The following is an 18,092-nucleotide window of genomic DNA, read 5'->3' as shown; positions in this document are numbered from 1 at the left end:
GGCGCGTAGGTCGAGCCAGAGTAAAAGAAGCCACTCGCTCCACCTAACCACCGTGAACACTTCCAGTTACATTTCAGCAAATAAGAATAATGACCATAACTGCTGGACGCGATTCGCGCTATCTCGAGACGTTTGCCGACTGTCATTTTTGGTCTAATTGGTGTGAGCCGATATACCGAAAAAGGCGTCCATTTTTCTGTTCTGATAGTCTGAACAGCTGGGTCTCGCGCCAGCTGGTGGGTTGACTACGGTACACTCCTTGTCTCACAAGTTAGTCCTAGGTTAGTCTCCACATTTCCTGTGTTCTCTTAATGACTCCTATCATCTACACGATTCTCAAGTTACCTAGCTTATCTTTATACAGCGATTATACTGTTTATGTACCAATCATTTATGTCTCATAACCATGAAGGATACTACAACTTGTCCTAGGCAAATAACGTTCACGAAATTATAGTACTTACCGCATTATTGGCATGCGTTTGATCCGTTTTCAGTTCCCGATGATTACTGAACTGCACGTAAACCGGTCTGCCTCGAAGCTGAGCGATACACGACGCATAATAGCTCACTATCGTTGCCGCAGCATTTTCATCCGCCATTTCCAGAAATGCCTGCAACAGAAATCAATAATCCTAATAAACATCATGGTAACCGATAAATTTCGAACTGTCTGAATGAATAACCGATTCGTAATTTTACAAAGGATCTGTGACATCAAATCCCCAAATCTTCAAATATTCAAACCTTCAAAATCTTCAAATCTTTGAATCCTCAAAATCCCCAAACGCTAAAGTCCTCAAATTTCTAAATATAAAAAATGTTCAAATTCCAAAATTCTTCTCACATTTTGAGAGGAATCCATTTTGCATTGAATTGGGATATGTAGGAATTAACATATGTAGAAATTGGGATATGTGAGAATGGATATAGGTGGAAATTGAGGTATGTGGAAATTGGGATATGTGGGAATTGACATATGTGGAATGTGGGATATGTGGGAATTGGGATATGTGGAATTTGGGATATGTGAAATTGGGATACGTGGGAATTGACATATGTGGAATGGGGATATGTGGAAATTGGGATATATGGAATTGGGATATGTGGAATTGGGATATGTGGGAATTGACATATGTGAAATTGGGATACGTGGGAATTGACATATGTGGAATGGGGATATATGGAATTGGGATATGTGGAAATTGGGATATGTGAGAATTGACATATGTGAAATTGGGATATGTGGGAATTGACATATGTGAAATTGGGATACGTAGGAATTGACATATGTGGAATGGGGATATATGGAATTGGGATATGTGGAAATTGGGATATGTGGAATTTGGGATATGTGGAATTGGGATATGTGGAAATTGACATATGTGCAATTGGGATATGTGGGAATTGACATATGTGAAATTGGGATATGTGAAATTTAGGATATGTGGGAAGCCTACAAAATTAAAAAATCATAAAGTCCCAAATCTCGAAAACTCCCAAAATCCTAAAATCCCAAATTTCCATAAATTCCAAGCTCCATAAATCCCATACTGGTAAAATATCACTGTAAAATGAATAGAGTGTGCTCCTGAAACTTCAGCATAGTTATTTTAAATCAGAAAACCATTTACGTCGATAATTTATGTACAACAATAAATTATGCACTCAACGTAGCACGATACGGAAAGAAATTGCTAATTTCTTGGACGGTAACTTAAGGAAGGAAATGTCCTTCTGGAAATAATAAATAATTAATAGCACTTTACTGTAACAAGTGCTTTAAACGATATCGATTTCTCGTCCGAGCGCCTCAAAGGACATCTTTTCCTATCCTTTTCTTTACTCTCGTTAAATATTCTACATTATTTTCTCCTCCATCTTTTTTTCGTCGAAGCACGAACTTTCTCTTTGAGCTCACTGAAAATCACCTACAAAGGATATTCTTTAAAAAGAAAGAAAAGAGATCCCAAAATGAAAAATTATTCTTTTAAAGAATTTTTCCATTCTCTTCTAAGCTGAAAAAATTTAATAAACTCTTTAGAAACGATATTGAAGGAACAGCTAGAAAAAAGAATAAAGATTTGAGCGGGTTGTTTCCGCCTAGAAGTTCAAACACGATCTTCAGAACAACTTTCAGATTCCTTCTGGAATCACGCAGGGAAAAAGGGAGGAAAACAAGCAAGGAATGCATTTTTACATTTGCCTCGGAGCACACGACAGTAATGGAATATCTGAAGTTCGGGGTTGAGTAAACACACTCGAAATACAGAGAAATTCAGCGAAAAGAGAAACAGAGAGGGAAAAAGGGCCGCGAAGGAAGACTGGCAACTTTTGAGAAACTCGGACGTTGGAAAGTTTGGTTTTAATTAATTGCGTGTCTCGCAGATGTCCTGTTAATCAAAGGATTATTTATTCACCAATCTCGATTAACAACTTTGCACTTTGTAACAGCAAGTTTCAAGCTTTATATTTACCAGTTTGCACTTTTTAGAAAATTTTTTATCATTCCTTGAATTTTTACGTTCATTCAAGTGCCCTCCCCTTGCTCACATTTTGAGAGGAATCCATTTTGCATTCAATTGGGATATGTAGGAATTGACATATGTAGAAATTGGGATATGTGAAAAAAGGGATATGTGGGAATGGATATAGGTGGAAATTGAGATATGTGGAAATTGGAATATGTGGGAATTGAGATATGTGGAATTGGGATATGTGGGAATTGGGATATGTGGAATTTGGGATATGTGGAAATTGACATATATGAAATTGGGATATGTGGAACTGGTATATGTGGGAATTGACATATGTGGAATTGGGACATGTAGGAATTGAGATATGTGGAATTAGGATATGTGGGAATTGACATATGTGGAATTGGGATATGTGGGAATTGACATATGTGGAATTGGAACATGTAGGAATTGAGATATGTGGAATTTGGGATATGTGGGAATTGACATATGTAGAATTGGGATATGTGGGAATTGACATATGTGGAATTGGGATATGTGGGAATTGGGATACGTGGGAATTGACATATGTGGAATTGGAACATGTAGGAATTGAGATATGTGGAATTTGGGATATGTGGGAATTGACATATGTAGAATTGGGATATGTGGGAATTGACATATATGGAATTGGGATATGTGGGAATTGGAATACGTGGGAATTGACATATGTGAAATTGGAACATGTAGGAATTGAGATATGTGGGAATTGACATATGTGGAATTGGGATATGTGGCAATCGACATATGTGGAAATTAGGATATGTGGAATTTGGGATATGTGTGAATTGACATATGTGGAAATTGGAATATGTGGGATTTGGGATATGTGGAATTTGAGATATGTGGGAATTGACATATGTGGAATTGGGATATGTGACAATTGACATATGTGGAATTTGGGATATGTGGAAGTTGGTATATGTAGCAATTGATATGTGGAAAAAAAATTTAAACAAATTCCATTTTTCAATGAAGTGTGTAAACATTGATATATTATTTCTATTCCAGCAGTCCCTTTAGCAGAATAATAAACGCAGAATTATAAAGGTAGTTAAAGCATCAAACTTTAAATTAATAATTAGGAGTTGTAGAACCAACTCTTTCCTCCCCTCTGGCGATTCTCACTGGAACTTTGAAATTTTATTTCGACTCTTTCTGCTCGTTTCATTTAGCTTTTTCTCCTCGTTTTCAATGTCTCGTCCCTTTAATTTCTTTGTTTCCTTCTGTGTGTTCTTTTAATGAAGTCCCTCTTCACAATTACATTATGTTTAACTTTATAATTACAAACTTCCATTGCTCGATGAAAAAAGGGGGTAGAATAAAAAAATATTTCATCTGCGGAGAATGTGCGTAGCCTTCAATTAGGATAAACCACATGTTCTGAAATTATAAACGAAATACTCCATTCAGATATTCTCACAGAAATGGTTTTTCAATTTTTTATCTGACAAAGTTCATTTGCAAATGCTTTGTTCAGTCATATGAAGATCTAATTCTGCACAGAACTAGGAGACTGGGTATCTGAACATGTGGACATCTAGGTATATAGGTATCTTGTTACTCATGTATGTAATGACATATGTAGATATCTAGATATCTGGGTATCATGTTACCTGTAGGTATCAATTTACATATGTAGATATCTAAGTATGTAGGTATCATGTTACCTTATATGCATCTACTTAGGTATGTAGATATCTTGATATCTATGTATCATGTTACGTATGTGCCTCTACTTAGATATGTAGGTATCATGTTGCATGTATGTATCTAGTTACGTATGTAGATATCTAAGTATACAAGTATCATGTTACCTTATATGCATCTACTTAGGTATGTAGATATCTTGATATCTAGGTATCATGTTACGTATGTGCCTCTACTTTGGTATGTAGGTATCATGTTGCATGTATGTATCTAGTTACGTATGTAGATATCTAAGTATACAAGTATCATGTTACCTATATGCATCTACTTAGGTATGTAGGTATCTTGATGTCTAGGTATCATGTTACGTATATGCCTCTACTTAGGTATGTAGGTATCATGTTGCATGTACGTATCTAGTTACGTATGTAGATATCTAAGTATATAGGTATCATGTTACCTATATGTATCTACTTAGGTATGTAGATATCTTGATATCTATGTATCATGTTACGTATGTGCCTCTACTTAGATATGTAGGTATCATGTTGCATGTATGTATCTAGTTACGTATGTAGATATCTAAGTATACAAGTATCATGTTACCTATATGCATCTACTTAGGTATGTAGGTATCTTGATGTCTAGGTATCATGTTACGTATATGCCTCTACTTAGGTATGTAGGTATCATGTTGCATGTACGTATCTAGTTACGTATGTAGATATCTAAGTATATAGGTATCATGTTACCTATATGTATCTACTTAGGTATGTAGATATCTTGATATCTATGTATCATGTTACGTATGTGCCTCTACTTAGATATGTAGGTATCGTGTTGCATGTATATATCTAGTTACGTATGTAGATATCTAAGTATACAAGTATCATGTTACCTTATATGCATCTACTTAGGTATGTAGATATCTTGTTACCTAGGTATCATGTTAGGTATATGCATCTACTTAGGTATGTAGGTATCATGTTACCTGTATGTATCTAGTTACGTGTGTAGTTATCTTGTTACCTAGGTATCATGTTACTTATATGTATCTACTTAAATATGTAGGTATCGTGTTACCTATATGTATTTAGTTACATATGTAGATATCTATTATATTTGGATATCTATTATATCTAGATATCTTGTTACTTACGCATCCATGCATCTATCAGTACCTACAGACTATAGTACCCACTCAGTACCTACTAAACAATAACAAAGAAATAAAAGACCTAGTAACACAAGCACAAACCGATCCACAGACATAAAGAACTCAACATCCACACATCACACATCTCCCCACATCCTCAGTCTCCACACTCCAGAATCTCCCAATCCCCAAAATTTTGAGACTCAGTGCCTACGTGTGTATCCACAAAATAATAATCGCTCAGTACCACCCTCTCATGGTGATTTACGAGCCCATAAACGCGCCCTCTACCCTTGTAATGGGCTCGGTTACCACGAACGCTATCCACGCCTCTACGATTATCGTCATGCCACCCATTCTTCCGATTCTACATTTTTAAGATGCACGTCTTTCGTGTCTCTCCACCGTTTTTCTTAGCTGTATCCTGTGAACGTTTCGCGAACCGGTCATTTTGTTTCGAGGGCCTTGATGAACCGGACGAACTGACTTCGACTAGTTAGCGAACAACTTTATTTTCCCGTTTGGGAATAAGTGTTATTTACAATAATTCGATATTTATCCCTTGTCATAGCAGTGGAAGGGGTATATTTTGACCCGATGAAAGTGAAAATATTTCCGCACATTCTTCCATGAATTACATAGTCACATATCGTGTGACTGCAGGGTGTATAATCACGTATCGATCCGAATCTCATTGACCACCGAACCGACTATGCGGAACCTTTCATTAAGTCTAAAAAATAATTTCACCATGTTATCAATCTCCGTCCCTGTAATTTCCTTTCAACTCTACTTTGAACAACCCTAATTTGCTCAACTCCAAAACAACTCCAACAATTTGCTCAACTTCAGACCGTGTCTAAAAGGTTAAAAAAAAATGAAGAAAGATTCAATCTTGACGTGGATCCAAAGACATAGAACCGGAAGAATCGAGTATATGAGCACGTGGTAACTCGTTCCGAACGATTTCCTCATTTCCCGTTGAATAGATCATTTTCACGGAAATCACGGGCGCTAGTTTAATCGGCAAACAATAATAGCGCGGTCATTCGTCGATTTACCGTACGCTCGGTCGGCGCACGCGTGGTCTTGACATAAGGACATCGTATCCTAGCCAGAGATCCCCCGCTGAATTTGCCTCGATTCAAATGAAAACCCAATTGCGTGGCTCTATGCGTCATTAGCGCTTGGAAACGGAGTTAAGGGCGTTAAATTCAGGACGGTTCGTTCGGTCGCGACATTATTCGCGCTTCTGTACGCGGTCGTGCAAATTTTTCCCTATACCCGGTGTTCTACTTGTCATCACCCCTTAATTCTACTTTTAAAATAAAAATTTGATATGTCTTCATTAAAAGACAGTTGAAGTACACAACTTAATAACAGAAATTCTTCTATAATTATTTTAGATGTTTCATTTTTTGGAGACTTACAGTTCGGCATAGTCGGTTCGGTGCGTAATGAGTCTCAGATCAGTATTTCATTATAGTACACGGTTATGTGATGAATTTATCAGTTGAGTATCTACTACTTTATCCTTGAATGATGCAATGAACAGCTGACACACATATTTCATTTTTAGAAGAAGACTTAAACTTCGGCATAGTCGGTTCGGTGCTCAATGAGTCTCAGATCACTATTTTGATTACAACGCATGGTTATATGATGAATATATCAGTTGAGTATCTACTATTTTATCCTTGAATGATGCAGTGAACAGCTGACACGCATATTTCGTTTTTAGAAGAAGACTTAAAATTCGGCATAGTCGGTTCGGCGCTCAATGAGTCTCAGATCAGTATTTCATTATAGTACACGGTTATATGATGAATTTATCACTTGAGTATCTAGTGTTTTATCCTTGAATGATGCAGTGAACAGCTGACACACATATTTCATTTTTAGAAGAAGACTTAAACTTCGGCATAGTAGGTTCGGTGCTCAATGAGTCTCAGATCACTATTTTGATTACAACGCATGGTTATATGATGAATATATCAGTTGAGTATCTACTATTTCATCCTTGAATGATGCTGTGAACAGCTGACACACATATTTCATTTTTAGAAGAAGACTTAAAATTCGGCATAGTCGGTTCGGCGCTCAATGAGTCTCAGATCAGTATTTCATTATAGTACACGGTTATATGATGAATTTATCACTTGAGTATCTAGTGTTTTATCCTTGAATGATGCAGTGAACAGCTGACACACATATTTCATTTTTAGAAGAAGACTTAAACTTCGGCATAGTAGGTTCGGTGCTCAATGAGTCTCAGATCACTATTTTGATTACAACGCATGGTTATATGATGAATATATCAGTTGAGTATCTACTATTTCATCCTTGAATGATGCTGTGAACAGCTGACACACATATTTCATTTTTAGAAGAAGACTTAAAATTCGGCATAGTCGGTTCGGTGCTCAATGAGTCTCAGATCACTATTTTGATTACAACGCATGGTTATATGATGAATTTATCAGTTGAGTACCTACTGTTTTATCCTTGAATGATGCAGTGAACAGCTGACACACATATTTCATTTTTAGAAGAAGACTTAAACTTCGGCATAGTAGGTTCGGTGCTCAATGAGTCTCAGATCACTATTTTGATTACAACGCATGGTTATATGATGAATATATCAGTTGAGTATCTACTATTTCATCCTTGAATGATGCTGTGAACAGCTGACACACATATTTCATTTTTAGAAGAAGACTTAAAATTCAGCATAGTAGGTTCGGTGCTCAATGAGTCTCAGATCACTGTTTCATTATAATACACCGTCACATTATGAATATATCAGTTGAGTATCTACTCTTTCATCGTCGAATGATGCAACTAACAGCTAACACAAATAAATTCCGAATATAAATATTTTTTCAGAAAATTACAATTTTATGAATTTTATTTGGTAGTCGATTTACAGTTAATGTTATAATATCAAGCTACAATTAACAAGAAGGTACGAAACTTCTTATAATCCTTCATTTTATAAGATGGTATGAAGTGGAGGTGTTTACGGACACCCAGTATGTGGACGGCGGTAGCCGCAGAGGGCGCGCAAGCTGGCCCCGCAGAATGACGACCACCTCCCATGGAAATGCGAATGAACGATCGCGAAACTTGATTTCCGCGTGCAAACTGCACGTTTTTCCGCGACGAAATTTCGTGGCCCAGCTAACGAAGCCCCTTCTCTGATCACTGCTTTTACGAGAACGATTTTTTTACGCACAATTGTTTGCACGATGATTTCATTCCCGTTTTACTGCTCTCTGCAGTTACCGGACGCGGCGAATACTAAATAAACAGTGTGCAATAAATATGCATTCGGGTACTAAAAGCTAACTGTTTACTATTTCAAATATTCTTACAAATGTAACTTAAACGGATCTTTTATCTGGTTATTTAAGTATGGCGATCTGGGGACTTAAGGACGTGAAATGACGACAAGCCGTTATGTCAAATTGACATAATAAAGTAATAAGGCAGTAAATAAAGAATGACATAATAAAATGATGATATGTAAGTAAATAAAAAATGATGTTATAAAATGACAATAAGTAAACAATTAAGAAAATGACATAATAAAATGGTGTTGAGTAAGTAAATAAGAAATTATATAATAAAATGATGATGAGTAAGAGTAAATAAAAAATTATATAATAAAATGATGATGAGTAAGAGTAAATAAAAAATTATATAATAAAATGATGATGAGTAAGAGTAAATAAAAAATTATATAATAAAATGATGATGAGTAAGAGTAAATAAAAAATTATATAATAAAATGATAATGAGTAAGAGTAAATAAAAAATTATATAATAAAATGACAATAAGTAAATAAATAAGAAAATGACATAATAAAATGATGATAAGTAAGTAAATAAAAAATTATATAATAAAATGATGATAAGTAAGTAAATAAAAAATTATATAATAAAATGATGATAAGTAAGTAAATAAAAAATTATATAATAAAATGATGATAAGTAAGTAAATAAAAAATTATATAATAAAATAATGATAAGCAAGTAAATAAAAAATGAGAAACTCACCCCTAATTCCAAAGTACTCAACACCAACCCCATCCCCTATTTGTTTCAATCGATGGCTAGAATCATATTATGGTAAACCAAAAATATATGTAGAAACCCAATAAAGTCCTAAAAATAACCTAGAAATATATCAAACCCCTTTAACTATCCGATAATACCAGATCAAGGTTCTTAAAGACATAAATCACCTCATTTGCAAACAATAAGTAAATAAAAAATGAGAAACCCCAAAGTACTCGGAACAACCCCATCCCCTATGATTTGTACCAATCGATGGCTAAGAGAAGCATCTGCATCGAGCCAGCCCCAACCCCCGGTTCCACATTCTGAATTTTTTCCCCGAGGATGGAATCGATATCGCTTAAAAGGGTGCCTTGTCAGGAAACGAACGGAGTGGCTCGTATTTAAGAATTCAGTGGTTTATCATCGAAGGAACAGAGGGAACAAAAGACTGACGATCGAGACACGTCGAGAGGGGGTGAGATCGTATCCACAAAGAACGAGTCGAAGGGGTTGAATACTTAAGACGAGTCAGCACCCGGAATTTAATAAAGAAAATTCGCCGCTGTCTGTACTTCATCTCGGAAAAATCCCAGCGAGAATTCGGGAATTATTTTGTTATTACATTCTCATGTTTACGGATTGCTCTGTCAAAAATACCGGGATACTCATCTTACGAATTCTGCAAAATTTTTTAAATTTCATTTTTGCAAATTTATATTTCATAAATTCTTAAATTTGGTATACTTTGCAAATTCATGTGTTGGATCTACTCAGTACTAAATTCACCACTTGTGTTTGTTGCGAGCTGCATTTGTCGTAAGCTACATTTGTCGCGAGCTGCATTTGTCGCGAGCTACATTTGTCGCACGCTGCATTTGTCACAAGCTGTAATAGTCATGCGTTGAATTTTCCATGTAACGCTTTTGGGACAAGTTTCATTCGTTGCGAGCTGTATTTGTCGCGTGCTGTATTTGTCGCGAGCTACATTTGTCGCAAGCTGCATTTGTCACGTGCTGCAATTGTTGCAAGCTGCATTTGTCTCGAGCTGTAATAGTCAAGTGTCGAATCTTCAATGTAACACTTTTGTGATGAGTCGCATTTGTCACGCGCTGTATTTGTCGTAAGCTGCAATTGTCGTAAGCTACATTTGTCGCGTGCTGCAATTGTTGCAAGCTGCATTTGTTGCAAGCTGTATTTGTCTCGAGCTGTAATAGTCAAGCGTCGAATCTTCAATGTAACACGTTTGTGATGAGTCGCATTTGTCACGCGCTGTATTTGTCGTAAGCTGCAATTGTCGTAAGCTGCAATTGTCGTAAGCTACATTTGTCGCGTGCTGCAATTGTTGCAAGCTGCATTTGTCTCGAGCTGTAATAGTCAAGCGCCGAATCTTCAATGTAACACTTTTGTGATGTGTCGCATTTGTTACGCACTGTATTTATCGTAAGCTGCAATTGTCGCGAGCTACATTTGTCGCAAGCTGCATTTGTCGCGTGCTGCAATTGTTGCAAGCTGTATTTGTCTCGAGCTGTAATAGTCATGCGTCGAATCTTCAATGTAACACTTTTGTGATGAGTCGCATTTGTCACGCGCTGTATTTGTCGTAAGCTGCAATTGTCGCGAGCTACATTTGTCGCAAGCTGCATTTGTCGCGAGCTGAATTTGTCTGAATTCTGCAAACTTTCAAAAATTTAATTTTTGCAAATCTGTTTTGCAAGTTCTCAAATTCCAAGCTTAATATTTACAAATTTTGAAATTGATCAAATTGAAGTATTTTCACTTTTGCACCAACCCTCTGTAGCTGTGATTTTTCTTCTGGCGAGTTGACAGAGGTTCTCTTCAACCCCTCTTCGAGTACATTCTTTACTTAGCTCCAGAACTAGGAACGAACCTATAAGTCGTAAACAATGGTTACGCCCGCTACATAAGCCGCGTTAAATTATCAAGATATATATTCGTAAGGATCTCACCCCTCATTTTAAGCAGGTGGGGGTTGCTCGAGACGCTCAAGGGGACGAGGAACTCCACGCAGACACTCGGCTCCATTGCACCCTGGGGTCTATATTAATGATATAATATTTCTTTGATTCACCGGAGCTTCCACCTTAACAACCTCCTGCCAACCACCCCCATGATCCACTCTTTGCAACCGAGTCTCTCGTTTAAACGGGGGTGGAAAAAAGAGAGACAGACTTGGTTGGAGGGAAAATTGAAGGGGTAGAAAGAGGGCGGACGAGTTCAAACGTAGTCGCAGGAAACCCGTTTCGCATCCCTTATAGCTTGGATAAATTACATTCACGTTCACCCCTCTGCCACCCCCTCTGTCGTCGTCGTCGTCGTCGACGACGAGCAAACAAGTCCTCGTTCGGATCGTCGACTGGAAGACGAGATTCTGAGAGTTTATTTAAATCAGAAATAACTCTTCTTACCCCCCTACACCATTAATTCGTCGGTAGGGGATGATGCTGTTGCTGGACGCTTACGTTTTCCATCAATCGTGAGAATGGAGACGGGGTGGCTCGATATTGGTCTGGTATTTGGATATCCTCCGATTTATTGCAAGCTGCATATTTATCTTTGTGCTCATTTATTCACCGAGGAATTAGCGATACAAAACCGATGAATTTGCAATTTATTTCGCAGAAAATCACGTTGAAATATAAAAAGGAACGTCAGAAGTCCACGGAGAGTTTCGCATGGCGTGAATAAATTTTGATCGAGCCACGTCCAGAAAGAAGCCCGTGGACAAGAAGATAAACACAGATGAGAAAAGAAGGGGATCACACCGCTCTTTCTTTCTTCCCTGTAACTGGTCTCTTCTAGCTCGAGGACAGAAACGGCTTTTCTCCCTGATCCTTTGGGACGAGCTGTCCTGTGAAATTTCCATCCGTTCGTGTGTACACGTTTCCTTTATATTTACTATTTCTCCATTGTATCAGTCGGGCGCTGTGGACCCACATGTGCTAGCTGAAGCATTGCATATCTCGCCTTTTTTCCTTTTGCGATACTATTTTTGTTACTGGAAATTATGTACGGTTGTCAATTTGTGGGATAGTGTGCAGAAGGTACTGCAGTTTTGGGTAGAGGATATTGGGGTGAGCAATGTGAGGACTTAGGGGGATGGGTGGACTTAAGGGCATGTGAGGACTTCAGGGGATGTCTGGGGATATGAGTGTGAGGATGTGACAAATCTGGGGATGTGGTGTTATGGGGATCTGGATACACTTACATGAGGATTTAATTATATAGGACCCTAGGTTCAAGGTCTGAGGACATGTGGATTTGGAGTTCTACATATGTGGAAGCAAGGATGTGGGCATATGTGGATCTGAGGATGTTTAGATCTAGGAACTCAAGGATTTGGATGTATAGGAATCTGGGATTATAGAGACACATTCACATAAGGATTCGATGACATACAGATCTAGGTTCAAGGTCTGAGGACATGTGGATTTGGGGTTCTACATATGTGGAAGCAAGGATGTGGGCATATGTGGATCTGAGGATGTTTAGATCTAGGAACTCAAGGATTTGGATGTATAGGAATCTGGGATTATAGTGACACATTCACATAAGGATTCGATGACATAGAGATCTAGGTTCAAGGTCTGAGGACATGTGGATTTGGGGTTCTACATACGTGGAAGCAAGGATATGGGCATATGTGGATCTGAGGATGTCCAGATCTAGGAACACAAGGATTTGGATGTATAGGAGTCTGGGATTATAGAGACACATTCACATAAGGATTCTATGACATACAGATCTAGGTTCAAGGTCTGAGGACATGTGGATTTGGGGTTCTACATACGTGGAAGCAAGGATATGGGCATATGTGGATCTGAGGATGTCCAGATCTAGGAACACAAGGATTTGGATGTATAGGAGTCTGGGATTATAGAGACACATTCACATAAGGATTCGATGACATAGAGATCTAGGTTCAAAATCTAAGGACATGTGGATTTGGGGTTCTACATATGTGGGGATATGTGGATGTGGGTATATAGGGTTCTGAGCTTGTCCAGATCTAGGAACAGAAGGATTTGATCATGTAGAAGTCTGGGATCTAAGTACATAAGTATATAGGCTTTAGGAACATGTGGATATGTGGACCTGGACTTATCTGGGACTTGGAATACAGTGATATGGATTGTAAACATCTATGGATCTAAGGATACAGACATTTGACCCAGTAATATGCAGAAATATCTAAGAATAATAAAATCTAATGCATGGAAGACCTAAGTACCAAAATCCCCAAAGTCCTCATATCCCCACAATCCCAAACTTCCTTTAATCCCAAAATCCCAACCCCAACCTCCCCACCATAACCGGTATTAAAAGACCATTATCATGCTATTCAAATGTTCGAGGGTTTAATTTCAAAATCCCGTCAGAAATCATTGAGCACAAAGTATCGTGCGCACCAAGATCAGAAGAGGGTTGTTTACGGCGTAGCACGGGAATTCGATCCAATAACGTCTTTATGGGCGACATAGGGTGAATGCGGTAGCCTGCGCGAGAAGATTGCACCAAGTTGGACGAGGAAGTGGGACAAGGGGTGCGCACGTGGTAATCCCGGGTCACGATTCGGCTGGGAATAACGTCTGGACCGGACCTTAAGATCGTGAAAACAGCTTTTTGCACGCGATCATCCCTCGTGCATCTCGGGGGTTAATTCCTTCCGAGCCCTCATCACCTTCACATCCGAGTTACGGTTTTCGTGTGACGCCAGTTTGACTACATATTCCGTGATGAAGGACCAAAGATCAGATGAAGGGTACCCTTAGGAAAATATATGCGCAAATTGATCTTTCATTCACCTAAGATGATTCTGGATTATCAAACTTTCCACAGGTTCATTTTATACATAAAATAGAAGGGATTATAAAAATATATGTGGAAATTAATTGATCGAAAGATTAATCCATAAATTTCAATTTCTCGCTTTCGCACGTCCGATCGCGGATTCCCGAAAAAATTAATAAACACCCTAAAGGCTAAGAGGATTACCTCGGTTCCGGTTAAAGCTCGTGTTTCCATGAGTCTACAATAGGAAGAGCACACGGGCCGGTTCTCACGGGCAACAAAACTCGATACTACCAGCATTATGCTTTTCAACCGACGAACCTGCTTATAATAAATCATTCGAGCCTCATGAATGTTATTCTATCGGGATACTTTGGACGAACAAAAGACTCGGTATTCGCGTGATCCTCCATGAAAACGAACAATCTACCGTTCGCTCTGTTTTCAGAATAATTAGTCGAGCACCATTTAAAGCAACGATTCAATTCATTAAGACAAATACCGGGGTGATGAACATGAAAACCTGGTCTAAGGGTAGACGACCTGGTGCATAAGATAAATGACATACCGTTTATGGCCGTACATTGTGATTATTTTAAAGTGATTAGAAATGGGGGATGAAACATAGGAATCTAGGGACATACTTCTACGTAATTTTGCGGTGGTTTTAATAGAGTTACATTTGTCGTAGTACATTATGTATGCATGTTTGTCACGACAGGATATATCACCTGGTGCATTTACTGTGCTGCATTTGTCGCGAGCTGCATTTGTAACGAGTTGGATTTACAGTGTGCTGGGTTTACTCAGTACTGAATTCGCTACTTCAGTTTGTCGCGAGCTACATTTGTCGCGAGCTGCATTTGTCGCGAGTTGCATTTGTAACGAGTTGGATTTACAATGTGCTGGATTTACTCAGTACTGAATTCACCACTTGATTTTGTTGCGAGCTGCATTTTTTGTAAGCTACATTTGTCGCGAGCTGCATTTGTCGCGAGCTACATCTGTCGCAAGCTGCATTTGTCTCGAGATGTAACAGTCATGCGTTGAATTTACCACGTAACGCTTTTGGGACGAGTTGTATTCGTTGCGAGCTGCCTTTGTCGCGAGCTGCATTTGTCGCGTGCTGCATTTGTCGCGAGCTGCATTTGTCGCAAGCTGCACTTGTCTCAAGCTGCACTTGTCTCAAGTTGTAATAGACATGCTTTGAATTTACAACGTAACGCTTTCGGGATGAGTCGCATTTGTCACGCGCTGTATCTGTCGTAAGCTGTATTTGTCGCGTGCTGTATTTGTCGCGAGCTACATTTGTCGCAAACTGCATTTGTTGCAAGCTGTATTCGTCACGCGTTGAATTTACTGCGTAACACTTTTGTGATGAGTTGCATTTGTCTCGCGCTGCATTTGCCACGAGCTGCATTTGTCACGTGCTGCATTTGTCGCGAGCTGCATTTGTCGCAAGCTGCATTTGTCACGTGCTGCATTTGTCGCGAGCTGCATTTGTCGCAAGCTGCATTCGTCATTAGTTAAATTTTCTATCCGCTGATTTACCACGCAATGAATTTGTGAAAAACTACATCTACCATTAGCTACATTCGTCACAAGCTACATTTGTCGCAAGCTACATTTGTCGCACGCTGCAAAAATAAAAATTGAATCCCATTTCGAAATCAAGTTCTCCTTTTCCTCGTCACTGCCCCAAAAAACTACCCAAAATCCCTAAATAACATAACGAAGCAAAAAAGAGTTGTTAAATTAACTGCACGTATATCTTGAAAATAGGTAGATTTAACGGGGCACTGTGGTACAACCGTGTCCTCCTGTCGACCAGTCAATCTCTACAGGGGCTAACTTTTCAATTTTCCCTGGTCCAAGTTCGATGCACGTGCACGTGTGCACACTTGCCTGTCGATCGTGTGTGAGATCAATTTCCTCGGTGACGAGTCGGCTGACTACCTGTAGACGGCTCGATTTATCACAGCCTATAATTGAACGGAAGCAATTTATTAATCGGCCTCTAGCTCTCGGATCGATCCCACGCCGTTGGACACGGACGATTCTTTTATTTCCACTTGCTTCGACAGCCTCGTTGGTCTACTTTCTACTCGACGGGGTTACACAGCGTTATTATGGAAAGTAACAAGGCATAAATTATGGCGCATACATAAATAACCGTATCTTGTTTATCTACCTGTCGCAGCTGCTTCGCGACTCATTCTTTTATTAATTTTTTCATACTGTGCAAATTATAAACAATTTTTTTATGAAGCTATATATGAATGCACAGGTATACATTTTTAACCGTAAAATTTGATGGTCGTTTACGGTCTTCCAAAGTTTTAAAAAATTCCTTTCAGGTACACGAAAACGTCATAAAAATTTCAGCGTCCAATACTGGCTGTTGGTTTTAAAAAATTTGAAAGGCAATGTCGTGTCGGGTATTTGTTATAAAAGCAGGCAGGTGAAAAATTGATAAAAATCGACGTCCGTCAAATCCTTAACAATCCTCGTAAGTAACGTTCCCAAAGAGGGTGGTCCGAAAAGAGGGGCAAAAGTCAGGATGAAAAAGTTTCGCGGCAAAGTTGCCGGTCGGTCGAGGAAGTGAAAAACGTAACGAGCACGGGACAGGGACAACGGGAACGAGTCTCTCCCTTGGGAAAAAGGGAAACTGCTGGTTCGCGGTTAGCCAATGGGACTGGAAGCCGCAGAAAAGCCCTCGGCGAAAAACTCCTGGCCGACCTTTCATCCCCGTACCACGTTACTCGTACCTCCTCCGCGCTCCGGGTCACCGACTTTACCAATTTCCCCTTTCTTTCTATTTTTATTGCCGCCCCGGCGTGCTGGAAAAGTCGAAAAGCCGATCGCGTGCCACTTCCTTCGCCCTTTTCTGCTTTCAAGGTGCCGCGCACCGTTTCTTGCCGTCGGGGGTGGATTGTTGCTCGAGTTACTCTCGATGGGGTGTTTTTTCGAGATTCTTGAAATCGGTAATTCATTGCGATTGCAGTCTTTTTATTAGGGAAATTGAAGTTTTGTTTATTTGCGAACCCTGGTTTTGTTGGCTATACGTGACGCGTAGTGAAACATGAAATTTTTTTAAATTTCTAAATACCAACAGTCAAATTTTATAGTCCGTAATTTTCCAATTTTCTAAATTATCCTCAGGTTTCCAAATTTGTAAATTCAAAAATCCTTGGATTTCCAAGTTCATAAATTCCAAAATCTCTATCTTTCTAAATAGGTAAATTCCAAAATCCCTATATTTCTAAATTGGTTAATTCCAAAATCCCTAGATTTTCAAGTTCATAAATTCCAAAATCCCTAAATTTTTAAATTGGTTAATTCAAAAATCCCTAGACTTCCAAGTTCATAAATGCCAAAATCTCTATATTTCTAAATTGATAAATTAAAAAATCCCTAGATTTCCAAGTTCATAAATTCCAAAATCCCTATATTTCTAAATTGGTCAATTCCAAAATCCCTAGATTTCCAAATTTATATATTCAAAAATTCCTACATTTCCAAGTGTATACATTCCAAAATCCCTATATTTCCAAATAGTTGAATTCAAAATCCCTAGAATTCCAAGTTCATAAATTAAAAAATCTCTAGATTTCCAAATTTATAAATTCCAAAATCCCTAGATTTCCGCATTTTCAAATCCCAAAATTCAAAAATTCAAAAATTCTAAACTCCAGAATTCCAAATTTCCAAATTCCCAAATTCCCAAATCTCAAAATTCCAAAATTCCGAGTTTCCAAGTCCTAAAATCCCAAAATTCCAATTTTCCAAATTTCCGAATTTTCAAATCCCAAAATTCTAAATTTCCAAATTCTAAAATATCAATTTCCCATATCCTAAAGTCCCAAAATTCCAAAATTCCAAATTTGAAATTCCAAAAT

General features: G+C 38.3%; 1 protein-coding gene across 11 annotated transcripts in view; it reads right to left on the bottom strand.

Annotated features, from left to right (window-relative positions):
- heph (polypyrimidine tract-binding protein 1 heph) overlaps window positions 1–18,092 on the bottom strand; it is a 483,336-nt gene that overhangs the window by 76,198 nt on the left and 389,046 nt on the right. For all 11 annotated transcript variants that reach the window (XR_013041017.1, XM_076541303.1, XM_076541298.1 and 8 more), the window contains one exon: window positions 465–614. Coding sequence is in view for 10 of the 11 variants with exons in the window: in XM_076541303.1 (XP_076397418.1) it covers window positions 465–614 (150 nt within the window). In the remaining variant the exon portion in view is untranslated. The remainder of the gene's footprint in view (window positions 1–464; window positions 615–18,092) is intronic.

Source organism: Megachile rotundata, chromosome 16 (genome assembly GCF_050947335.1).
Source record: "Megachile rotundata isolate GNS110a chromosome 16, iyMegRotu1, whole genome shotgun sequence".
Lineage (NCBI taxonomy): Eukaryota > Metazoa > Arthropoda > Insecta > Hymenoptera > Megachilidae > Megachile > Megachile rotundata.
The sequence above is the reverse complement of the archived record's forward strand: the minus strand, read 5'-3'. Positions and strand labels throughout refer to the sequence as shown.